Below are 27,479 nucleotides of genomic sequence, written 5' to 3' on the forward strand. Positions count from 1 at the left end.
ATTTATTTTCACAAGCGCAATTTATTTTAGATGCGCTGTTTAAATCTTTTTTTTTTTCACAGTAAAACAGGTTTAAAAGGCACTGCATATCAACAGGACACTCAGTACTGCATCTCCAGCCCCGCCCCACCCCTTGTTCGCTGTATTTTTCACATACCTCTTCATAGTAGTGCATACCGATAAATCCTCTCCTGATCACTCGTTTTATCACCAAACTCCTGAATAATGCGATCCAAGTCATTATTTTATTACTATAACATCTCAAAAAGCTCTGCAAATGTCTGTGATATTCTTTGAGCGATGGATGCAGAAGCAGCTATCTTGTTTGTTTATGTCCGTGTTATCTCTGTGGTGCCGGGGCTAAGTGTATTGCTCCGATCCACCCCCCCTTTTTTTTCCCCCCGGCTTCTCTCGGCTCCTATCGGTCTCACTCGGCCAATGAATGGTTTTCTCGGCTTTTTCCGGAGAAAAAACGTCTTGAGACCTGTTTTTTACGTCTTTTTGATGTCGGACAGGGTTAATACACCTATGATTTTTATTGGAACTACAGATAGTAAATATCTGAAAGTTAAGTATTTAATTAACCAAAAACTGTACATTTTAGACAGCTAATTGATTGATTTTGTCTAACCTGAGGGCATTCGTACTAATGTCCACCCCTATGCTTTTATTTGAATAGGGGGCTTTCAACTTTCTCAGTAATGTTTTCATACTTCAGATCCATGGCGGGTATAGCTGAGCCTGAGATCTCGGGTCCGTATGTCCATAGTGAGCTCTGCCCTCTTCCACGTCATCTCTTGTTTCAACTTCAGTAAAGGGCTCCCATTATAGGCTTTATAGCAGAGGAGTTTTATATCTGGAGAACCACTTATCCAGTGGTGAGGAAACTTGGTATGGGCATTCCCTGGTACTAGTTCTTGAGTAAGTCTGGTTTGGGGAAGATGATCAAATTATTAGTTTTGCAGTTTGATGCAGTAAATTTAAGGCTACATCTTTTAGAATCGTATGTACGATTTGATACTTTTGAAGTGCTATTCTGCAGTACATGCAATAACCCAATTTTCAGGACACCAGTATTTACTTGCGTTCGATAGTTGCAATATTTTCTTTCTTTCTTTTTTTATGTAATTTTTTTTCTAGATGTGTAACACGTATAACTGACCGCTTTTTTCATGCGTTTTTAAACATGTGAAATATACATGGCACAAGAATCGTTTTATTAAGACAACTGTAGTATAAAATGAATATTCCTGTATTCAATACAAAATTCTTTTACTGTCTTCATTTAAGTTTGTACTATAATAATGGTTAAATATACAGTTTTGACAACAAAGTTGTGCTCCAGGCACTTTAAAGATACCCATCTTAAATAAATTAATTACCTCCCTTGTTAATCTTGATATAATTACATTTATGAAGAATTAAATTAGCTGTAGTTGTGTAAGCTAGGGACATTTGGGGGACCAAGCATCAGTGCTGGTGTTTTAAGTGCCTTCTATTGCCACACCAGGAACCCATGCCTGGATATAAATGCCAGCATAACCACGCACACTGCAAATGCTGTTCTTCTGAATTCAGCTATCACTTAAAGATATACAGTGCCTTGCATAAGTATTCACTTTTCCACATTTTGTAGTGTTACAACCTGGAATTAAAATGGATTTAATTAGGATTTTTTGTCACGGATCTACACAAAATAGTCCATAATGTCGAAGTGGGGAAAAAAATCTACATTTTTCAAAATTATTTACAAATAAAAAACTGAAAAGTCTTGATTGCATAAGTATTCACCCCCTTTGCTGTGACACCCCTAAATAAGCTCTGGTGCAACCAATTGCCTTCAGAAGTCACATAATTAGTTGAATGGAGTCCACCTGTGTGCAATTAAAGTGTCACATGATCTCAGATTAAATACACCTGCTAGGCCCCAGAGTTTGTTAGAGAGCATATTTAAATAAACAGCATCATAAAGACCAAGGAGCTATCAAAACAAGTCCAGGATAAAGTTCTGGAGAAACACCAATCAGGGTTGGGTTATAAAAAAATGTCCCAAACTTTGAACCTCCCCCAGAGCACAGTTAAATCCATTATTAAAAAATGGAAAGAATATGGCACAACCGCGACTCTGCCTAGAGAAGGCCGTCCACCAAAACTCAGTGACCAGGTAATTAGGGCATTAGTCAGAGAAGCAAGCACAAGGCCAATGGTAACTCTGAAGGAGCTGGAGAGGATCCACAGTTAAGATGGAAGAAACCGTCCATGGGACAACTATAACCCGGACGCTCCACAAAGCTGGGCTTTATGGAAGAGTGGCGAGAAGAAAGCCATTGCTGAAAAAAAACCCATATCAAAACCCATTTGGATTTTGCCAAAATGCATGTGGGAGACACAGCAAACATGTGGAAAAGGGTTCTCTGGTCTGATGAGACCAAAATTGAACTTTTTGGTCTTGGCGCAAAACGCTATGTGTGGCGCAAAGCCAACACTGCTCATCGCCCTGTGAATACTATCCCCACGGTGAAGCATGGTGGTGGCAGCATCATGTTATGGGGATGCTTTTCATCGGCAGGGACTGGGAAACTGGTCAGGATTGAGGGCAAGATGGATGGAGCCAAATACAGGGAAATTCTAGAGGAAAACCTGTTTCAGTCTGCAAGAGACCTGGGGCTGGGGCGGAGGTTCACCTTCCAGCAGGACAATGACCCTAAACACACAGCCAAAGCTACACTGGAGTGGTTTAAAAACAAGAACCTGAATGTCTTAGAATGGCCCAGTCAAAGCCCAGACCTCAATCCGATTGAGAATCTGTGGCAAGACTTGAAAATTGCTGTTCACCAACGGTCCCCATCCAACTTGACAGAGCTTGAGCAATTTTGCCAAGAAGAATGGGCAAAAATTGCAGGATCCAGATGTGCAAAGCTGGTAGAGACTTACCCAAAAAGACTCACAGCTGTAATTGCTGCCAAAGGTGCTTCTACCAAGTATTGACTCAGGGGGGTGAATACTTATGCAACCAACAAATGTCTTTTTTTTTTTTTTGTTTAATTAACTTTTGTGTCACAATAAAAAATATTTTGCACCTTCAAAGTGTCAAGTATGTTGTGTAAATCAAATGGTAAAAATCCCAATTAAATCCATTTTAATTCCAGGTTGTAACACTACAAAATGTGGAAAAGTCTAAGCGGGGGTGGGGGGGTGAATACTTATGCAAGGCACTGTATATTTAATTGCTCTGTTAAATTTCTTTCTGATCAAACATTTCCATTCTGTATTTATTTTTAAAAAAAATGAAGTTAAATACTTTCATGTACACTCAGCTAAGGGTAGCATAATTAAAGTAGCATCTCTATTTGAAGTTATTTACACTATGTAAGAGAACTAGGGTTTTAAATATGTGGAATGCCGGTCCTTATGCTAGTCTGGCAATAAAATTATTATTTATTTCTTAGACGCCCTTATTCAGGACGACTTACAATTGTTACAAGATATCACATTATTTTACAGTACACATTATACAGATATCACATTATTTATTTATTTATTTATTTTTACATACAATTACCCATTTATACATTTGGGTTTTTACTGGAGCAATCTAGGTAAAGTACCTTGCTCAAGGGTACAGCAGCAGTGTCCCCCACCTGGGATTGAACCCACGACCCTCCGGTCAAGATTCCAGAGCCCTAACCACTACTCCATACTGCTGCCCACATGTTAGACGTTGCTGTCAATGCCATATTCCAAAACCAATCCAGTAAAGGGGAAAGCAGTTTTTAATACCATGACTCACAGTAAGAACAATAGTCAAATAAAATATTCAGTCGTTGTGGCTGTTGTCCGGCCCTCGCATGCCTCTCCAGTTCATGCAAGAGGTGTTCTATTGACGTTGGGGCTCTGGGCATGCTAATGTAGATTCAAGTCCTGTTTCTTGAAGCTTGAAGTGCTGGACTTTTAGATCTTCAATTCAACAGACCCCAAGAGTATGAGAACAAGTGACTGCTGCAGAATACTGCCCTAAAGAATGTAAAATACCCACAAGGGGGAAGATAGTAATCTTTAACTTAATCTTGCTATTTCAGTGCTGCAGTATCATCGTAAATGTTACGGTTTCTATTTTGATTCTTAAGATGTATTTTGAATAGCGGCATGGTTGGCAAATATGTGCTCGCTGTCTGGTTTTGCAAAACATACTTAAATGTGGTATTTAATGTTAAAACCAGGCCCTTTTTAAATGCTTTTTTTAATTGTAATTGTTTATAAACTTAAAATAATGGAATTGACGATTATAAAAAGGGCACTACATCTGGAAAAATGATCATCCAGGTGTGCTGAAACTTGATTAGGACACTGTTCAGTACACATTGTTGAGTGTCTCTGAATTTAGGGATATAAGGAGTTGCCTTGTATTCCAAAATTGTGTCTATCTACAAAAGATGCAAACAGACGTTCCTACTGATAAGAATCTTCACAGCCAGAAATCACAAATCAGTTCTTGGTCTACCTTTTAGATGTTAAGAGGTCAGGTAAGCAGAAGACTAGATTTACACCTAGAGAATGCAACTTGTTAGAATCAATGCTATAAAGGAAACAAAGGTTACTGCTACCATAATATTTCTTGCTATACTTTAAAAAAAATAATCTTCTCCAACATACTTTCATTCAATTTCTATAACCCGGGAATCCCTTATTAAAGGTATTTTATAAAGCTTAGCAATATTATTTTCTAATGAGGGTAAGTGTTATGTTTGTTTTCTCCCCACCACTTCACCATGATTCCCGCTGTGACAGGGGAGGCAGTATTAATGGCAAGGTCCTTTGTGGGTAGTGCACACTACTGATCTGCAGCCAGCTGTGCCAGTGGCAATTTAATTGTTTTGCCAATAGCCCCTCCCTGCCCAACACCAAAAAATAAAAAATACCCCCAGTGAAAAATTCCCCCACTGGTGCTGATCCATTACCAGTAACCAGTTTTTTTTCGGCACCACAAGTTGACATTGTGGCATACACGTTTAGGGTACTAAATCATGCGGGGCGCATTTTATAACTGGAGGCTAGGAAAAGAGACTAAAATATGTTTTGTCTGCTTTTTGTGGGCGTTTAAGTTTTCTAGAAGCCAAGACATTTGAAATCCCTGTTATGCTGCATGTTGTTGTTTTTTTTTATTATTTTTTTGGTTTAGGTTTTTTTTTTTGTGTGTGTGTGTCTAAATTTAGCTGCAGAAAACCGTGCAAGTGAATAAACAAGCTGATCCATTAGTGTCGATGGGTTATTGGCTTCCTTGCCTCTTCTCAAATGGCGTCCCATTAAAAGTGGTAATGTCTGCCTGAAGTAATGCCTCAAGGATAGAAAGAAGGCCAAGGAAGGCATATTTCACATACATCAGACACAAGAATTAAATAGACCAATGTTCCCTAAAAGACTGAAGTACATCTCTTTGTGATGTTCGTCTTGGGTAAAAATTCATTGCTCTCAGAATGTCCTTTGGCAATTATAAAATATTAAATCCAAGTCACACTTTTCAACTCGGCTTAATTTTTTTTTTCGCTATTCACTGCTTTCCATTTGATCAATTTTAACAAGTTAGGAATAGCTTTTTCTAGAAAATAAAGCTCCTTTAAGTTGAAGTTGCTCACCTAAAAATGTTCTTTGTTATATTTTTCTGAAAAAATACTGAAATAAATACCATATTGTTTTCCAGAGGAGGGGTAAATTACCATATTGCTTTGCAATACAGTAAACATGCAGCCATAACCCCACTATACTTCTATGTTATCTGTCCATTGCCATATTGTTCTTTTAATTCAGATTTTTTTTGTAGTTCCTAGCATCTTCAGAAGTTTTTTCTGAAATAGTGTATCCTTTTTCTTTTTAAAACACAAATACATGCCATGCAATAAACACTATAATTGCTTAAATATAAGACTCTGTTACCAATTAGTTATTATCTTTGACCCTTGGTCACAGGGGTCGTTGGAAATCATACAACAATACTATTTCTCTGGATATTGGTAATTATTGTGTACATAGATGCAGTTGTAAGGATTAATTTGATTTATAATTTCATTGTATGTGGGTTGCGAATGTGTTGCATGTTTGAGTATATACCCACACATGTAGAGACACATGTACATACATATACAAAAAAAATCTGGAAAGCAATGAGGATAGAAAAAAAAAAAATAGACCACCGGTCTTAAAGCCTTGTTACCTTGTTAGCTCTCTTCTGGGTGGTCTTTATTATATGCGAATTGCAGTGTGTTGACATATATTAAAAGCATTCTTGATTTGGGACTCCGCAGCAGCGAGATTCACATTTTTTTTTTTTTTTTAAATAGCTTGAATTCTGTCTTGCCATGTAAAAATGATCCTTCACCAAACTGCCCTGTGGGGTTGTTGCACAGGTGCAAGGGAGGCATACCCAGAGGCTAAATGTGCAGAGAAATTCAAACATTTTCCATTACAAGAAGCCTTATTCACTTTAAAAGCCATGCTTGGATTCCAGTCCAGAATATGCTCCGATCCCAGGATCTGTACAAACTGAACCAAACTCATCCTCAAAACATCCAGGCAAGTGTGGGTGATTTTAATTGTTTTTGTGACGACCATAAGTTTTAATCTGAGTTTAAACATGGCACAACTGCATCAGGGATTGCTGGAGAAACTGGCTCGTGGTACGGGAATGCTACAGGCTAGGGCATCCCAACATGAAGTGGCAACTGAGTTGTGCCAATTGGTGAGCATAAATCAAATCCCAAATATGTCTTTGGAGATTAAAACTAATTAAAACCTGATTTTAGAATGTCTTCTGTAGTTTCAAACCCATCTGAACGTATGTTAGGAGCTGCTACAGAAAGTTTAATTGTATAAAAAAAGTATTTGGTATTCTGCAGTGATGCATACCACAGTTCTGCTGAACAACTGGTAAATGATGCTTGGGTTGTAATGAATGGTAACAGCAGTTGTCCTTTTTCAATGCTGTAGCAAAGAGCTCAACACCAGAAGCGGATTTAAAACTATTCTGTGTCTTTGTAGTTGACGCTAACATTGAAAAACGATTTGAATTCTTTGATATCTAATGAGGATATTTAAATGGGTACGTAAATGCAGAGATGGAAATCTCTTCTATTTCATAGCAGTTTCAGCCATCCCAGGTTTAACCTGTGAGCTTAGGTACACCTGAACATGTTACACACAAGCTTACGGAGGTAATTTTAAACTGCTACACAACAGTCTTATTGCCATCCTTGTAATAAGTTTGTGTGTACATTATATTACCAAGCGTATTTGTTCAATGCTATGTAGTTCAGTGATTGTTGTTGTGATTGTCTGGCCCTCAAATGGCTCTCCAGTTCATCCTAGAGGTGTTCTATTGAGTTGATGTTGGGGCTCTGGGCATGCCAAGTTGGGTTGAATTTACAGTACATCCTGGTAACGCTTTACAGTGTTAGCGCCCCTAGGTCTTTGGAACTTGCCTCTTTCTTGTACTGTCTTAGTATGAGGGTGTGCCTTCCAATATATTTGTTATTGTTGCTTTTGTCAGCTCTGTAGTGGTGTCCAAGTTCTTTGTGTGTCTATGTGATACAGGCCTAGTTATATTTCCATATGCAATGTTAACTGCTGTTCAAGTTTCTGCTATATTTCTGTCTCACCTCTTTATTTAATCACAGAATTGGAATTTCATTTGTCCATTTTTCCATTAAGCAGTCTTTGAGCTTTGGATCTAAATCAAGTTCTAATATTTGTTTCCAGGCAATACCAGCTTCTGTTTGACTTGCTCAGTATAAGTGGAATTGTCATGCAACTTTCCATCATTAGATTGAAATGCAAATCTCTTGGATTTTCCTACATTTGCATGCACTTCCTTAGTTATTACATTTTTTGTCTGATTGGCTTGTTTTGTTGAATTGAGAAATATTACTGCTTCCCCACGCAGCTTGACGCTCCATGTCTTTGACTAGAGTTTTGTTCACACTGTGTCATAGAGATAACAGTTGGTGTCAAGTCATTCCATGGCAGTATCCTCTTAAATTCACTGTCCGTTGAAAAAAAAGCTAGAGTTCTACAGCAGAGGGCCAGGATTAATTAGCCAATTGGCACGTAGTTTAAAATTTAAAACATAAAAAAGACCACTTCAACAACACTTAATAAGATTGTCAAAAACTAACAAAGCCTCATTAGTTACTTTTTGAAGATTCAGCACCAGAACTTATTACATTGCTCTCGCTTTAATTGGCTTAATTTTATTTATGAAAAGTTTGTAATATTTGATGTGGTTATGCTTCAGAATTGGTCTCATAAACAGTACTAGAAACACCCTTTAGAAACCTTCTCTTTAATGGCACAACAATCTGTTTATTACAGAATATTTTTGTTAGTTTTTTTTTTTTATAATCATTTTTGTAGCATGTTGGTCTCCTCAGAAGCTATATTATCATTTTTAAAGGCCATTATGCTCAGTTATTGCCACAGAGGTGACCTAAATATAACCTTTTTTCCACTGATGTATGGTGGTAGCATTCAGAAATGTTTTTCACTGGGAGTTTCAGCAGAAAATAAGTCTCGCCCCCATCAGCTGTGCTCCTAAAATGTTGCTTCCAGACAACATGGTGTGTTTATTGTGTAATAATAGAAATGGCACTAAATTGCAATGATTGCAGTACACAGGAGTTGCATTAACCTCTTATCTACAAGTAAGCTGCTTTTATCCCTTAAGTTTATGTTTCAAATAAATCTAAATGATAGAATATCGTTGACAAATCAAGCTAATTCAGGTTAATATTGTGGCAATCTAGTAGAAAGCCATCTGATTTTGTATAGGCTTATCTTTTTCAATTATGAGATGTGTAGTAGTAAACATTTGAAGTAATTTAATCTAGAGAATCTTTGTTTAAAAGCAAGACAAGCTTATGTAACACGAACGAGCCGCCACCAACTGGGTAACACGGGGGGGGGGGAAGGGACGTGTATACTGAACATACAGTTTAGTTCTGTGATCCTGCCACTGTCTTCTCAAGAAATGTACATGTTCCCCCCAGGAATGAGCTGTAGGGTCAGCTTTCATCTTGACTTTAACCTGTGGACATGAGTACTCAAGCAACGGAATTGCATCTTTGTCAGTAAAATTCCTTACCTGAAGCAAGATGTTTTAATTATGTGTTGTGTCAACTATTTGCCATTTTTAATCCTTGATATAATATACATTTAACTGTTAAGTAGCATTTTAAGGTGCAGATCGTCTTGACACTGATGATGGCTTTGTTTTATTTCTAGATTTTAAGGTTATAATTGCTTTGTCTTTGTTGTAAATTTTTATATTGAATTCAAACATATGGTTAAGCATATACCTCCACTTTAATGTGTGTTCAGCTGCGTTAGTGTTTGATACCTCCAAAAATGAGAATTCAGTTCATGAGAATGAGTTTTGGAAAGGTAGGGAAGGGTTAACAAGAAACTGAGCGGGGATGCTGGGGGCAGCAGTGCTGCAGAACATAGCAGTGTTCGTGCGAAGGCAAGTCATTTCCCGAAACACTGCAGACACAAGCCCTCAGGCAGTGTAAAACCTTTGGAGACCAAAATGGCTTGCAGGAGTTAGAAGTAATAAGGTGTTTTTCACTTCTTTCTCCTTGACTGAAATTCTGCACGGTTGCTATGCATTGCCATGGAACAACGTCGCTATTTTTGTTGGTTTTGTTTTATGTGTGTATTAAGATCCTTTACAGTTTTACATTTAAGATGTGTTGTTCAGTAATTAAGTGGTGAATTGAAGTGGTTTGTTTTGACTTAAATTCTTTTCATTTTTTATTGAATACAAATGCCATAGCTCCTGTTTTTTTTATTTATTTATTTTGTACTTTGCTTTCAAACAATAACTCTAACAGGGAGGGTGGGTTAACTGTATACTGGATCTCTCCACAGCTCTGATTTCAACACTAAACTATATGCCCTGTCTGTGAAATGAGCTGCAAGCAGTTGTGAGATTAACAAGCTCCTTCTCCCTGGCTCTCCCCGATGAGGAACAGTTTATATAATATAAGATTGTTGGGCTATTTCCATTTGTTACTTTTTAAAAAAATGTATAATAGCCCTTGTTGGACTTACATCTGTAAATTATTATTTATAATTATTTTTCTACATTTTATTAAAGCTTAACAAACTCCACATCAAATACATCAATGGCAATGTCAATAGGCCAGCAGCAATTCAAACAGCCATCTGTAAACTCTTTCAAACGTCCTTGTCTTGCGTCTTTCTGTAAAAACATTTCTGTTCTTAATTAATGCTTGGAAATACGGCATAGAGCCTAGAAAAGAGAGGGAAAGAAACTGGAAAATGTCTGTCTGTCTTACCAAGAAAAAAAAGTGGCTTTAAATTTATCCCTGTCGCAGGCCTTTTACAGTGTAAACATTGAATAACTGCATTACATGTAAAGGGGGATGGTTGAGTTTTTTGCTTGAAACACAGATTATAGGTTAACATGTGGTAAAGCTTTGTTTTAATGGCATCCATTCAGTCTGTGAAGATGTGAAATGTTTTAACTGGATGTCTCTACCAGTTGAAAGATCTGTGTTATAATGATAGTTTAGTTTCAGAGGGGATAATGTTAAGGGTCTTGGGTTATAAAGTCTGCCAATGTCCCTAATCCCCATTTCAAATTTATGCTTCAGCGGCCTACCGAACTGAATTGAAATTAAGTATGCGTTAGAGCCGCACTTCATTATATTCAGTGAACCAATTGATTTCATACTGGAGAACTGAAGCACGCAGCACTTATTCCAAAGCAATCTCCCACAATGCATTGTAAGTAATGACAAAACCAGGAAGTGAGGGAGTGTGACTGTATGGGTGTAAATTTGTGATCGTTATTGTGCAATTGTACCAATGAAAAAACTCTATCACATAGCATTCCGTGTTCTAGCCAGCTAGTTAGATGTGGATTCAAGTGATACCAGATGACGAATCATTATTTGGAAGATTCTTCGAGAGAAAGAAAAGAAGAAATATAATGGATATTCTCAGCATGATGGTGGCAACAAGAACATTTCTTCATGAAATGCTTAATTACAAATGTGAGACTCAGAACTGGTTTCTCCTCTGTGGACGCTGCCATGATTGATTCTGGTGGCAACAGATGATCAATGTAGCATTGTGGGACACACGATACTCTTTGGCATATAATTTGCGTACATTAGCATTAAGTACAGTTATGAAACCAAGGCACACCAGAGGCACTCTGAGCGGCAGAGGAAGGCGCATTAGCGTCAAAAGAGCATCACAGCATACTTAATTGTTTCAGATGCTGCTGTACTCATGTACTTAATGGGGACATAGCAAATATTTTGTGCTTGAATTCAGTTTGGCATGCCGCTGGAGCATCAGTTTGAAACGGGGGTCTAACGGACTGAACACACCGTTATTAAGTAATGGGAACTATAAGACTATTGTAGAATGCACCGCAACTTCCTGTAAACATTTTTATTATTTTGCTTTTGTTTTACTGCCGGCTTAACTGTAAACTAAATGGTAAAATGTGAAACGATAATGTACTTACCAGTGTGGGGAGTTCTGGGTCCGGCGGAAGGAGGAGTTGATTTAGGTAACTGAAAGAAAGAAAAAAAAAAAAAGCCTGTCTGTCTGTCTGAAGGGCAGGCTGCGCAGTGACGGCGGAGTTCATTGAATGGAGGCCTACGTTCAATGTACTTGGAGCATCTCAGTTAAGAAAAATAAACAGTGATACTAACTTTAATTCAGCTGAGTTATACGGAGGATTTGCACTTTAAAAAGTACTTAAAGATCTAACTGGGAAGTTAGTACAATTTATTTAACTAAGACTTAAGAAAGCTGAAAGTAAAACTTACCGATTTTGGATTGCCTGTCTCTCTGTGTGTGTTTGTGAACAAAGGGAACAAATGACAGTGGACACGCATAATGTAAGTCTATGGGGAGGGAAATATCAAAGGAAGAAATTTTTTTTCTAGTCTTTGAAAGTACCTCAGCCATGAAAAACAATAATTTATGGCAAGTTAAAAGAAAGGTAATGTTGCTATATTGCCTAAATTAAAGGGCAGCAGTGTGGAGTAGTGGTTAGGGCTTTGGACTGTTGACCAGAGTGTTGTGGTTCAATCCCAGGTGGAGGACACTCCTGCTGTACCCTTGAGCAAGGTACTTTACCTAGATTGCTCCAGTAAAAACCCAACTGTATAAATGGGTAATTGTATGTAAAAATAATGTGGTATCTTGTAACAATTGTAAGTCGCCCTGGATAAGGGCGTCTGCTAAAACATAAATAATAATAAAGTAACATATAAATTATTTTATATTTACTTATTTGTTATTTGGTATGTTCCAAGGGGAGGGGCTAATTTGGGTATAAATAGCCTGTAGCAAGCCCCACACTTAGTTGGGTTGGTTTTCTAAACTGGTTGGTGTAAAGGGCTGATTTTCAGAGTATAGCCTCCTTTTGACAGTCAACTGTTTGTTTGTTTGTTTTTATTTATTTATTTTTTTATTTATTTTTATTTATTTTTATTTTTATTTTTATTTATTTTTTCTTTTTTCTTTTTTATTTTTTATTTTTTCTTTTTTCTTTTTTATTTTTTATTTTTTATTTATTGGGTTTCTTTTTGTGGCCACATTTGTACAAATAGCAATGTTGTTCCTGTGTTCCTCACTCCTGTTTGGACAAATAAAAGAAAGCCATCTTGGTGCAACAATCGCTTGTCACATTATAACATCTTACATTACGCTCACCGGTCCCTAACAGGGGCTAAGAAGCATTTCTACATTGAGAGAATTCTAGTTCCCTTTCAAGTAGGGAATATTAACCATTACAATTGGGTGTTTCGCCTTTGACACCCAAACATTAGCTTTTATACCAAAGACTCATCAGAGCAGGGTGATGTAGCTGTATGTCAATGACAACTGTACATGCAGTACTAGTTACATATTTAGCTGTATTGTTATTACACCCAAAACATGATAATCCATGATGAGCTCCTAGGAAAAGCCTAGGCACCCTGAGATGGTTCCTGCTGTATCTTGCAATATTACAAGTGCGGTAACCTAAGGCTTTTAAACCTTCACTTAAATGCACTTTCCATTGCCTCAACTTTTTAAATGTCTTAAAGCATCCTCTACTTTTAACAAACCAAACAGTAGCAAGATAGCTAAAGTGATAAAGGACACACCATCTGTCTGTCACTAAAATTACATTAAAGGACCTTTTTAAAGGCAAACCAGTTTTATAATGTTAACAAAAAACAAAATTACTGACTGAAAGTGTTACACAACGTTGCGTTGCTTAAGAGCCTTTTCCTTTAAGAGGCTGTGTGGTCCAGTGGTTAAACAAAGGGGCTTGTAACGAGAAGGTCCCCGGTTCAAATCCCACCTCAGCCACTGACTCATTGTGTGACCTTGAGCAAGTCACTTAACCTCCTTGTGCTCCGTCTTTCGGGTGAGACATAGTTGTAAGTGACTCTGCAGCTGATGCATAGTTCACACACCCTAGTCTCTGTAAGTCGCCTTGGATAAAGGCGTCAGCTAAATAAACAAATAATAATAATAATTATGCATATACAAAAATACAACAAGCATATACGGCCAACTGTTAAACGTGTACGTTTATATTTACAATATAAACTTAAAACTAGTTGGAATACCATTAATTGTGCGCCCTGTGCATTTACATTTTTAAATAAATTGCAGCTTTTGTTTACTGTATATAATGATTCAGGTAACTTTTAGGTGCATTTTAAGTTGTTGGGTACCATGCTTGGATATGCTTTCAGATCATTACTTCTGCTAAGAGGTGGTGACTTCCATTTACAAAGTGATGATGCGTTATCACTGCTGGCAATGATCAGTGGAAGACCTGTTCATGTGTATGAGGAAACTACAATTAGATCTGAAAGATGCAGATTAGTATTGCAGCTATAGGTCAGTAGACTATCACTGGATTGGATATGAAGATGCTGTAAAAGCTCAGAATTGTCCTTGAAAATATTGATTTAATCTAAATGAGCTCTTCACATCACGAAACTAGTTTGTGATTAACCGTGCATGTGTCTGTTTTGTGGGGCGAGCATACCAGTGTACTGGATGCCTGTAAGTACCTGCTTTTACCGAAGGGCAAGGTGTGTAGTTCTGCCAGAGGCAAATAAACGTATTTTGATCTAATGTAGGTGTGTCAGAAATATGCATGCTAGAACTGGATAGTTGATAGCAAGTCTTTGAAACTAGTTTAGGCTTTTAATGTGAAAAAAAACCAAACAAACACATTATTCTTTGGAAATGTGATCATGCTCATGCAAAGCACAGCTTGTAAGTTTAAAGCAAGTGTTTTTGTGGTGCTGTATATATGCAGAGGCGCGTTTTGGGTTATGCCGTATTACATAATGTGCACGCTTTAAACAGCATCAACACAATTAAAATGGCAATGCCTTGTTTTCTGAATGTTTTTATCCATCGCACATGATATGCGATATAATGCTGTGGAATGCCATACAGAATCAGATTTTTTTAAATACAAGAGGCAATCAGAATCTTTTACCGTGCCACCAAGCCATTGTTTGATTTATTTATTTATTTGTTTCTTTACATTAGCAATGATAGAAGCTGAATTGTTTTATTGCCATTCAAGACTATTCTCATATTCAATTTCCAGTTTCCATAGACACAACAGACAACACATGGTGGTTGTTGTTAAGGCAAAAGCGTTGGGTGGGTGGGTGCTGACTCGGGCAAGGGAGCGAAATTACAGGCATTATTAATATTAGCTAGATAGATTAAGTTTACAATTAGGCATGCTTAAAATTCAAAGGTAGAGAACAGCACAGAGTCACGCTAAAGAATCAAAAAGTGCAGTTAACTTATTTATTGACTGCTGAAATACAATTCAGATTTGCAGCAATATGCCCACTGTTTTGTCCTTTCAAATATTTTCACAAAACAAACATTACACTTTTAAAGCTACAGTGTTCAGTGCAAAAGCACATCATGAAAAACACACTTGTAGGTGAAAAACACTAGAATAAAAGTCGCTACATTTTTTAATTTTTGGTCCACTAAAATAAATTGTTTTACATAATCTGTAAGTCACCCTGGATAAGGGTGTCTGTTAAGAAATAAATAATAATAATAATAATCTCTGTGAGTAAGAAACGGGAGTGTCCAGTTGGAAAACACAAAATAATAAATTAATGTAGCATCCAAAGTAGCCCTATATAATTAATATGTTCAATACAAAACAATGCCTGCGTTACAAGCTCTTCCAGAGTCTTAAAAAAAAACAAAAAACAAAAACCGGGGCGTTGACTGCAGAATCCAGTACTTTGGCAAACCTTTGTGGTGTTTCTAGCTCTGTTCCAACCACATTCATTGGGCTTGATCTGTCTTCTCTTGGTTGTAATCTGTGTACCAATTATAAGGACTAAGTGTTAGGAGTTGAATATATTTAATATATTTGACAGGGATTGGGTATTCCATCTTAAATGACAAATCTTGTCCTCTGATTATATTTCTGCTATATGTTCAAAAGCATTTGAGTATTTGTTTCAATTAAACATCTTTTCATATAAAATCTGAAACATGACACACACACAAGGGATATTCTGCGAAACCAGAAAACGGAATCTAATTTATGAGCGAGTGTTACATTTGTATTCTTCTTTACTTCTGATAACAGTTTAATGGTCTATAAAGTGTCGAATCACTGTCTCCTCCCTCTTTACATTAATAGAACAAAGGACTGCGATATATCAGATGTATTTTAAATGTATCCCCTTTGTCTTTTTAAAAATGTAAATACAAGAACCATTTTAAATGTAGTTTCCGTCAGTTGTCTTATAATATTTTAATCTTGTAGCAAAATGTGTTCTTAACAGCAACCGGTATAATTGAATATAAATGTAGGTGGCGTATAATTTATAATGCTTAACACATCTATTTCTGTTGAGGTTCCTGTGAACGTTTTAGCAATTGAACTGAAAACTGGTGGAATCAATTTAAACATGAAAATCATTCTCTGATCTTTTTATAGTTAAATCTCCCCTGCCTCTACTCCATTGGCAACAAATGTTTCAAATTAAAAAGAAAAAAGAAAAAAAAATCTTGTCTGCTCAGTTTAAAACCAGCATGGTTTTGTTAAAAAAAAAAATAAGTTGAAGTTGAATGGCCTTATAGGCTTTTTATTCCAGCGGTGACCTCCGAGGTAAACCATGTGTGGCAGGAGGGTTGTGTCCCAAGAGCAGTGCCCAGGTATTGTGTTAGAATAGGGTGCACTGTGCAGTAGGAGGGATCGTCTTGAATGAGAAGCCAGGTTCTGTCTGCTTTGTGGTATTGCTGCTTGGAGAAATAATCAACAATAGACAATGCTTAAAATGTATTTGTTGGCAAAAATGACCATGTGCATATTTGTTCATAAAGCAGAATTGATAAACCACTGCATCAAAAACATCAACCTGTGCAGAAATTATATCTGAAATAAATAACACTCGTTCTACTGTGTACAGATGAATGTTTGCCCTTTCTGTAATTTGATGGGATACTGTGTTCATTATGTATGTACGTACTGTAATATGGTAAGAATTATACTTTTTGTTCAGCCAATTCAAAATGAAAGAATACATTTTGAAGGAATATCTGAAGGAGGCTGTGTGGTCCAGTGGTTAAAGAAACGGGCTTGTAATCAGGAGGTCCCCGGTTCAAATCCCACCTCAGCCAGTGACTCATTGTGTGACCCTGAGCAAGTCACTTAACCTCCTTGTACTCCGTCTTTCAGGTGAGACGTAGTTGTAAGTGACTCTGCAGCTGATGCATAGTTTGCACACCCTAGTCTCTGTAAGTCACCTTGGATAAAGGCGTCTGCTAAATAAACTAATAATAAATAAACTAATAATAACATACTAAAACAAAACAAAAAAAAAACATGTTTTTTGTGGGTAAAGGTGTCAACCCCTTGCATCCTACAACAGTAATTTTGATTAGGAAGTTGTCCTGCTTTTTAAAATGTTTCTCCTTGCTCGCAGGTTTCAGGCAGTTCAAGTGGGTCTCCGTCTGGGTCAGCTGCATCTTCTTCCCGACAGTACTCAAGGCAGAGGATCACTCGAGTAAACCTCAGGGACTTTATCTTCTATATGGAAGAGGAACGAGAAACAAGCCACTCTCTCCTGCTCTACAGGGCTCTGCTGAAATAAAGCAAAATGCTTTTTTGTTCTTCCATGCTTTTTTTTTTTTTTTTTTTTTTTTAAGGCTTTGTTGGTCTCTTTTTTTTTTTTTCTTGCAATGTGCCTTCGATTTAGGTTGTATTGCTATGTCTATTGTAACCAATGCTTTTACAATTTTTTAGATTCTGTAATTCTCAACACTTGTAGCGCAAAAAAGGGTGTGAAAGGATCCCGTTTGCTGTGCAACTGAACTAAATTCACAGGGGCGCAGGATTTTACCGTTTGAACCCAAACAATACATTTACTTAGAACAGCTGTAACTTTTTTTTTTTTAATAGATCCACTGAATTTTACTTGAATGAGTTTGCTTTAAAAAGTAAAATCATTTACTAAATCATATGATCAGGCACTGTTGCGTAATTTGGGAGCAAAAAAGCAACAATAATCCTCAGTAATACATTTTAAAATAACATTTTTCTAATGTTCATGTCCATTTTATATCCACTGAACATTTTGTTGTTTCTGGCTTTTGGAGCTTCTTGCTTCTGTGCAACTGCTGTCTGTTCTTAAATGTCATTTTTTATAATTTTATTTGTGTAATGGCTGGCTGTTCCAGGTGTTTTTTTTTATTTTTTATTAAAGAAACATGTATCGAAGGATTTTTAAAGCATCATACTTCAGTTTTAAATGTGTTATATTAAAAAAAAAAAAAAAAAGCTGTGTTACTCGAATCACCTTGTCCTGTTTTAAGCATAAAGCAGTATTGTCTGTAACTGTTGAAGGGAAACTTGTTTTATAATTATTTATATTTTCCTTTTATACAACTTTTATGCTTGCCACTTTTTGGAGCAACAGTTTTATCTCGGCGAAATCTCTAGCAAAAAAAAAAAAAAAAAAAAAAAGCAGCACAAATAATTGTGTCCAATGGTTTAAAACAATTCTTTTAATAATTATTTGTATTGTTTCTGATGCATAAGCAGAGGGGCATTTCTACTACTTCTGCTTTTTAGCCAAAATATTATTAGGAAGGAATTACTGAATTAAATGGATGGAAATCATGTTTTAATGTATCAATAATTTGTACATATTGTTTACAAAGACCATGTGTTTATTAGAATTACGTTATTTTTGGTAAACTGTACATATTATGAAATTTTCCCGTGTGTGTGAAAAGCATACTTCTGTATTTGTACCTATTTTGTAAAGGAATAAAGAAACTGTTTACTAAACTAAACCTGTATTGATTATGACCTGGAAGCTTGTCATTTGACTTTCCTTCTTGATGTAATGCAGTGCATTTAGAATATTATACCTTTTATACTAAAGTTACAGTTGTACTGATATCACCCCCATCTGGTTCTTCACTTCTATCCATTAGATGGTGTTTATATTAAGTCTCATCCATTCAGATCATTTGCAGAAGGATTTCACACTTCCTCTGTGTTATGAGTTACCTGTTGTTAGTCACATATATCTATGTAGTTGAGCGTTTCACATGGATACTGCTGCAATTTAAAACGGCTCTCGGCTGGTTTCACAGACACAGAGTAATCTCTTTCTGTGGACCAGCCCAATGTATATCAAGGTTGTAAAAGCCAACATTACTACAGCCTGTGTAGTGTTCAGTGTACCAGGACAATGTAGACATTTGAATAATAATAATCTTTTCATTGATGATTGTGCAGCGTACAGAGCTGAACAATAGCCTCTGACCCGCTGTATCAGAGAGTATCAAGGGGAGCTACAAGGGAGGAGATGGAAAAGGTGATTGCATGCAAATGAATCAAATACAACAGAGGGGTAAGTTGGCTGTCTATTTACGTTGCTCTCATGGGCCTTTTACACTGCAGTTGTGCACTGAGCTGGCTTAGGTCCGAATGCGCGTACATACCATGTTTAAATAACAATAAAAACAAACAACAAAAAGACAGTGTGTTAAAGCGTGTTTGAAACTAAACCAATAACTAAGTGGTTTACAATAAAATCCAGGATAGTTTTTGTATAAATATTTTTGATAGCATTTTTTAAAATAATTTTCACCGATATATTCCGAAATTACGCTTTTGTTTCTTTGACATCCACCGACATCTGCACCTGTTTAACAAAGCAAAAAAAGTTATCGTCAAAAGTTTACATAGCCCAATGTATGGATGTTTGGGGTATGTACACTGTTTACAACAACTTAATAATAAAACATAGATATTTACAAATACTCCCCAATATAAACAGTTCATAAATTCAAATATTCAGGACGCTTTTGTCTCAAGTCGTTCTTCTCTTATTGTGACGCTGCAACGGCACTGCAGCTTCTTCCTGTTTAGATTCCGTGGGGGAGGAGCCAAGCGGCACCCGCGTTGTGCGTCAGCCGTTCTAAAGTCGGGTGAGTTTACACTGCCTTTCCGACGGATCTAAGCCGGCGCTGAGCCATGTCTTTAGTTGGCTGTTTTTCGGACGGCTGAGAGTCTGCAGAAAAAAGACCTGAGACGGCCCAAAGCCGTCCTAAAAACGGGCAGTGTAAACGCATCATATGTGTGTAGAGGCACAGTTATATTTGGATTTTGTGTTAATGTGAGAATTGTGTGACATGTTGGTGACTGTCCTCAACGTTGCCCGTTTCTTTTTGCTTCTTCAAAAGAGCTTGGACAGCACATCTGGAAACCCCGGTCTGCCTTGAAATTTCTGCCTGGGAGAGACCTTGCTGATGCAGTATAACTACCTTGTGTCTTGTTGCTGTGCTCAGTCTTGCCATGGTGTATGACTTTTGACAGTAAACTGTCTTCAGCAACCTCACCTTGTTAGCTGAGTTTGGCTGTTCCTCACCCAGTTTTATTCCTCCTACACAGCTGTTTCTGTCTCAGTTAATGATTGTGTTTCAACCTACATATTGAATTGATGATCATTAGCACCTGTTTGGTATAATTGTTTAATCATACATCTGACTATATGCCTACAAAATCCCTGACTTTGTGCAAGTGTACCTAGAAGAATTGATGCTGTTTTGAAGGCAAAGGGTGGTCACACCAAATATGGATTTGATTTAGATTTTTCTTCTGTTCACTCACTTTGCATTTAGTTAATTGATAAATATAATCTATTAACATGTCTATTTTTGAAAGCATTCTTACTTTACAACATTTTTTCACACCTGCCTAAAACTTTTGCACAGTACTGTGTGTATAACATATATATGTATATGTATATATATATATGTATATATATATATAGTTTGAGAAAAAGGAAAACTGCTGTGTACCAAAATGATCAATAAGAAAAAAAAAGAAAAGGATATTTCAGGTACTTAAAAAGGTAGAATAATTGATTACAAATCAATTATCAGAATTTGTATTCAATTATTCTACCTTTTTAAGTACCTGAAATATCCTTTTCTTTTTTTCTTTTTTCTTATATATATATATATATATATACACACACACACATACACTACCGTTCAAAAGTTTGGGGTCACTTAGAAATTTCCTTGTTTTCCATGAAAACATACACGAAATGAGTTTGAATAGGAAATATAGCAAAATCAATAGGAAATATAGTCATTGACAAGGTTAGAAATAATGATTTTTAATTGAAATAATAATTGTGTCCTTCAAACTTTGCTTTCGTCAAAGAATCCTCCATTTGCAGCAATTACAGCCTTGCAGACCTTTGGCATTCTAGTTGTCAATTTGTTGAGGTAATCTGAAAAGATTTCACCCTATGCTTCCTGAAGCACCTCCCACAAGATGGATTGGCTTGATGGGCACTTCTTACGTACCATACGGTCAAGCTGCTCCCACAACAGCTCAATAGGGTTGAGATCCGGTGACTGTGCTGGCCACTCCATTATAGACAGAATACCAGCTGACTGCTTTTTCCCTAAATAGTTCTTGCATAGTTTGGAGCTGTGCTTTGGGTCATTGTCCTGTTGTAGGAGGAAATTGGCTCCAATCAAGCGCCGTCCACAGGGTATGGCATGGCGTTGCAAAATGGAGTGATAGCCTTCCTTCTTCAAGATCCCTTTTACCCTGTACAAATCTCCCACTTTACCTTAATTTACTTCCATTGCTGCAGAACAGCTGTAAGTTGTTAACCCATTACTTGTTCCCTGAAAAAGGCCTTTTTGTATAACTCTGAAATGTACATTATTTTTCAGTTTTTGGTAACCTAAACTTTTTTTTTTTTAACCCCTCTGACAGTTTACCGCTTACCTTTGTACCATTTCAGGTTATTCACTGGACTTGAACTGCTTAAATTTCAATAAAAACTGGAAAAATGGGGGTGTTCTAAAACTTTTGACCGGTACTGTATATGTATGTATGTGTATATATATATATATATATATATATATATATATATATATATATATATATATATATATATATATATATAAAATCAATTTTCTAAGGATTTCTCTCACCAGGGCAAAACCAACTTCTATTGGTGAACCAATTAATTCATCCCAGAGAATAATATCTGAGATCATGAATTTCAGGATATATCCAATTGTGGTCCTTTAAAATTCAACTGCTGAAATAAGGATTGTTTTATTATATCATTACTGTTCACGGCTTTGGCATAATATGCCATGTAAATAAATGCAGGTTCATTATACAAATAAAAAAAATAAAAAAACCTGGCACTAAAAACATGTAATTGAAAAGCTTTCGTAGGGAGCATTCTCTGTACCAAACATGTGCCAATTAAAACTTCCTTACCCTATTGAAATACTTGCTGTTTATTCCAATACCAATATCTTCCCTGTAAGCCTTTCATAAAAGTTTCTTTTAAATGACTTTGTGAAGGTCAGAGGCTCTGGGATTGCTGCTCCACCCTAGGGCTGTGTGCTTGTGTGGTGTGGGGGAGGTGGCATGACCAGGAACACCTCCAACAGACAACATCGAATTAAAACATGACAGCTTCACTCCCACAAATCCTCTGGCTTGTTTGTTTCATTTTTGGTCATCCATCAGAAAAACGTCAAAGGGAGTGTTTTTTTGTTTTTTTTTCTCTAACAAGCACCATTCTGTTGCTTTATTAACTAAAATACGCAAATAAAGCCAAATGTTATACTTTAAATGAACATGCACTTTAGTACTAAACCGTTTTAAATAAAATACATTTCCAGTGGAAACCGTCCACCAAAGTAGATCATTTTGGAAATAAAAAATAAAAAATAATAAAAAAAAATAAACAGTATTTACACATATATTGCGTGCAAATTTTAATTGCTGGTAACATTTACAGGAAACTGTATATAGAATTAGAGACTCTTGGCTTTTAAATATTTTGTCCTCATTTTCCTTTTATTTATATGAAGAGTATACTTTAACCTAGAGTCCTATTACATTTCAATATATAAATAACTATACAAGCCACTAGTCTTCAGACTAAACAGCTGTACGCATCGTGGGAGCTGTATTTTGATCATTTTGATGTACACTGGTTAGCAGAAATACGTCCGTCATTAAGTCCTGTAGGCTAAGGAAATGCATGTATACACATATACTTGACAGTTGATATAACATATTTTACAATAAAATGCACAATATACAACTCTACAGGTATTTTACAAAACAAAATGTAAAAACTGCTTGTGAAGGGATGGCACTTGGGAGGATTCCTGTTTGATACAGTAATATTTAAAAACAGTCCAACCTTCCATTGCGACTGAACTTCTAAAGGCTAAAACTGGCCAGTGCTCATGAATAAGTAAAGTTCCTAATAAAGTCCACTTTTTAGTTAGGGGGTATAGGTTGATTTGATCAGCCTATACCCTGATAAGACACAGTTGGATTTTATTAGAGCATTTTACAGTACTGGGGAATCCCCTTGAATTGCATCAACCAATTATTTTAAAGAGTTTACATAGAACATTTAAAATGTTTTCATGTTTCTCAGGTTTACATTTTTATTTTCCTTTGTTCTCTCTTATATGTCAGTGGATCCGAAACAAGAAATTACCTGACAAAGCGTAGGTAATCCTCAGTTACCTGAATGCAGTCATTATACCCAGGCATCTTCAAAACAAACCGGCACTGCTATGAATTTCACCAAGAGTGGTCAAGGAGTTGATACTCAAACTGGGAGTAAGTGACAAGCATTCGGGGACTTTTTTTTTTTTTTTATGCAAAAATGTGAATCTAAAAGTAAAAATCATAAAGTCATCTATATGTAAAATCCTGTTTTTTTGGGGGGGGAGGGGGGTGGGGGTTGTTTGTTTTAAGGTTGTTTTTTTTTCTTTTCTTCACATTTCTGTCTTCTATCTTCTCATTTTAAATGCAAAACTGACATGATCTCAAAACTTCAATATACAAAATCTTAGTTGGCCAGATATGAATAAATACTAAGTCAAAGTGTACACCTATGACTACTAGGATGTTATTTTAAATGGCCTAAAAGCTACTTTTCATAGCAATTGTTTTATTTTTTGTCAGTTACGGAAAAAACAAAACAGTTTATTAGAAACATTTTTTTTTATAATTTATTATTGAGGAATATTGTTGCTTTTTTTGCACCCAAATTATGCAACAGTGCCTGATCATATATGATTTAGTAAATCATTTTACTTTTTAAAACAAACTTTCACGTGAATGATATGCAACTTCCTTTACATCTTTAAATACTAAATCATCAAAGGCCCTTAATTCCAGATTTTACAAAAGCTAATGGACGATTTTTAACCTGAAACATGGCTGACTCTAAAACATAGAAGCAAGCTCTGTCTCCCTATTACTTCTATTTGTTTTACGTTTATTTTTTTAATAAAGATACATTTCCAGGTTATTTTCATAAAATATTTGGCCATGAATAATCCAGTTGAGTGTAAAACTATAAGAAACTCAGAAGACAAATGCCTCAACTGGGCATTTTTTTAATTTTATTTTTAAGCTATATGAGTTTTATGTAAATCTTTTTTTTTTGGGGGGGGGGGGGCTTTCGCTTTATATACTGTATGAAATTATTGTTTTCGATTAATTTCTAAAATGCTTAGGCGTTTTTTACGGTCACAATATGTATAGTAACTGGACAGAAGGAGGGGCATTGCCCAGCTGCACTGGGAAAGGTAGGTTTTTTTTGCAGTAGTAGTAGGTTTTCTTTTTCTTTTAAATGGGAAACGGGTGAAGTCAATGTGAATTGAGTAACCGTTTTTTTCGGTGTTTATTAGCTATACACCGATTAAATTTTTTTTTTGTACCAGGGATGTGTTTATTGGTTAAAACCGAAAATCAGTAGCCCTATTTATAATGTAACACTGGACTCGAGCAGACCAACATTTTGGCTAATACTTTCATAATAAAAATTGATGAAGGCATTAGTCGATTTGATTTTGTTTCTTACAGTTTTTGATGTGATATTTATGAAACAATGGATTTTATAACATTGTCAAGGTTATCTATGAATTTCATTGAGTTAACCTCAGCATGTCTGTGAACTTATAAAGTGACTTTTGAACCATCCTATTTTTAATGCTGATTTATGCATAATGAAATTGCAATTCCGTTCCTTTGGTTGTGGTCTAAACCTTTCAAGTCAGCATTACTTAAATAGCAAAACAATTCCATATATTTCTGCTTTTGACTTGTATACATACGGCACATGAAATAAATGTTGTACAAAACCAGAGGCTTGGCTTTGGGAGTAAAGTTCCTCGGACGTCCCGGATGCAGAACAAAACTGATACAAAGAAAGCACAAATTGGACCGACACTGGATCATACAAAAAGAGCAAATGGGGGAGAGGGTTCCGTCTTTCATCAGCTGAGATTTCTTCTTGCTGTTCGGATATTGTGTGCATCGCCACAGAAACAGGTCAGAATTTTAAAATTCTGGAGAGCTGATGTTTTTGTCTTCAGTGTCCTTTGTCTTTACTTTTTTTTTTTTTTTTTATAGTCAAGTCCAACATTGTTCCAGTTCAGTATGGTACTTTGTTTCAACACCGCAACTTTTCAAATTACATTCCCTTAATGCAGTGTGTACTGCTGAGCGGTACAGTTTATGTTTTTCTTTTATTAACAGCTGGCAAAAAAAAAAAAGTCTTAATACTGTCGCCTGCCTGTAGTGTTTTGCACTTTCTTCATGGCTCTTCAGTCCAGGGGCTCCTGTTTTATTCTAATGGTGGTGGCTGTAGGTTGTGACTTCCTGTCTTCGCGACAGAGCACGTACTCACTGAACTGCGAGGAATCCACGCCACCGCCGCACGAGGCAACCGCATTGAAACCCTTCTGGAATAACCTCTCAAGCACCTGCAAGACAGGAAACAGGGTAAACAAAAACATTAATGGTGGGCCTTGCTCATCGGTTTCATCAGTTATTACAACCAGTTTCTCCCAGTACGATTTCCAATACATAATCCTGAAGCAGAAAACATTATCTTCACAAATATAATTAAAAAATATATATTAAAAAAATCTCCTACTTATGTGCTAGGGGGATAAAAAGCTTAAAAAACACAAAGCTTTATAATAATCCAGTGAGGATTAAAGTAATTATGTCCAAAACAAATTCTTAACATTCAAAAGGATTCAAGGTTGTTTTACTTGTATTTCTTGTAGGATTCAGAAGCCACAAAAGGTTATTTTCAACACAGGAATTCAAGATAACCTTTTTAAATATGTTAACTATTTGAATGGACTACACTCGGCTTTGTAGATGGCCACTTTAACAACTTAAAAGTCGTTGGGGGAGGTGAAACTATAATTTATCTTATTTTCCAAATAGTTCAGTTATTCACACCCTTATACCACTCCACCAGCAGTTTACTGCAGGTCACCAATGATTCAGATTTGTATGCTGGTGAAAGTTAGGGCTGGTGTTAAGGGGGCGAGTATAATTTCTGTCCTCTCGCCCTCGTCCTCTGCCCTCTCTCCGCCGCTGCTCCTCCAACCTCTCTAACCTCATCCCTCTGCCTGTCCCCCCCTCCCGCACACTCTCTGGTGCACTCTGGAACTGTTACTCTTCTGCTAACAAAGCTGATTTCATCTCTGCCTTTGCCTCCCACCTCTCTCTCAATTTCCTTGCTCTCACTGAAACCTGGCTGTCCCCTGATAACACTAACTCCTGCTGCCCTTTCCTCTCTCTACGTTCTGTCCCATACCCCGCGTCTCACTGGACAGGGAGGTGGGACTGGTCTTCTCCTCTCTCCCTCCTTACTCTTTTCTGTCCCTTCCGATCTCTCCTCACTCTCTGTTAATACCTTTGAATTTCATGCAGTCCAACTAACCTCTCCCTGTCAACTCCTGCTAATTGTACTGTACCGTCCCCCTGGGCCTCTCGCTCACTTTCTAGATGAACTCGACTATCTAGTCTCCTCCCTCCCCTCTCTGTCTACCCCGACTGTCCTGTTAGGTGACTTCAACATCCATCTCTCCAACCCCAGCCACTCTGCTGGATTCCTCCCTCTCCTTCACTCCTTCGACTTCTGTCGCTCTCCATCCCCTCCTACCCACAAAGCTGGCCGTCAACTGGACCTCACCTTCTCCAGGGCCTGCTGCCCCTCCACCCTCTCTGTCACCCCCCTGGACCTCTCTGATCACTATTTCATCTCTTTTTCTCTGTCTCCCCTCTCTCCCTGCTCCTCCTACCCCCACTGTCACCTCTCGCCGTAACCTCCGCTCTCTCTCCCCCTCTGTCCTTGCCTCCACTGCTCTCTCTCACCTCCCTCCTACCGACTCCTTTTCACAACTCTCCGTAGACTCTGCTACCTCCACCCTCTTCTCCTCCCTCACCGACTCCCTCGACTCCCTCTGTCCCCTCACCTCCCGACCTGCTCGCCCCTCCCCTCCCCAACCCTGGCTCTCCTCTGCGCTCCGCTCAGAAAGAATCACACTGCGATCTGCTGAAAAGAAATGGAAGAGAACCAAACTCCCTGCTGCCTTAGACCATTATTTCCAACCTTTAATCCAAGCCTCCACTAACAACCCACGTAAACTATTCTCTACCTTCTCCTCCCTCCTAAACCCTCCCCCCTCCTCCTCCCTCCTCTATCTCCTCTGATGACTTTGCCTCTTTCTTCTCTTCTAAAATCTCAGATATCCGCAAACTCTTTAACACCTCTCCCTCCCCCGCACCCCCTCCTGCTCCAACCCCTACACCCACTGCATCCCCTACTAACTCACCCTCCTTCTCCACCTTCTCGCCCCTCTCAGACTCTGACCTCTCCTCCCTGCTCCAGGGTCACAAACCCACCACGTGTGCCCTGGACCCCCTCCCCACTCACCTCTTTCAAGCTGCTGCTCCTGCTCTACTTCCCTTCATCTCCTCCCTTCTCAACACCTCTCTCCTTTCTGGTCTCTTTCCCTCTGCCTTCAAAAAAGCCTCTATCACTCCC

The 27,479-nt window shown here is 37.3% G+C and overlaps 2 protein-coding genes across 4 annotated transcripts in view; one reads left to right on the forward strand and one right to left on the reverse strand.

Annotated features, from left to right (window-relative positions):
• The window catches only part of LOC117424245 (transcription initiation factor TFIID subunit 4-like), a 90,217-nt gene extending 72,333 nt beyond the window's left edge, over positions 1 to 17,884 (forward strand). For both annotated transcript variants that reach the window (XM_034040424.3, XM_034040423.3), the window contains one exon: positions 17,022 to 17,884. In XM_034040424.3, coding sequence (XP_033896315.2) covers positions 17,022 to 17,189 — 168 coding nt within the window. In that variant the 3' untranslated portion in view covers positions 17,190 to 17,884. The remainder of the gene's footprint in view (positions 1 to 17,021) is intronic.
• Positions 17,885 to 23,363: 5,479 nt separating this feature from the next.
• Positions 23,364 to 27,479, reverse strand: part of LOC117424297 (BTB/POZ domain-containing protein kctd15) — a 33,769-nt gene continuing 29,653 nt past the window's right edge. For both annotated transcript variants that reach the window (XM_034040517.3, XM_058992575.1), the window contains exon 5: positions 23,364 to 25,395. In XM_034040517.3, coding sequence (XP_033896408.1) covers positions 25,237 to 25,395 — 159 coding nt within the window. In that variant the 3' untranslated portion in view covers positions 23,364 to 25,236. The remainder of the gene's footprint in view (positions 25,396 to 27,479) is intronic.

This window comes from Acipenser ruthenus, chromosome 19 (genome assembly GCF_902713425.1).
Source record: "Acipenser ruthenus chromosome 19, fAciRut3.2 maternal haplotype, whole genome shotgun sequence".
In the NCBI taxonomy this organism is placed as follows: Eukaryota; Metazoa; Chordata; class Actinopteri; order Acipenseriformes; family Acipenseridae; genus Acipenser; species Acipenser ruthenus.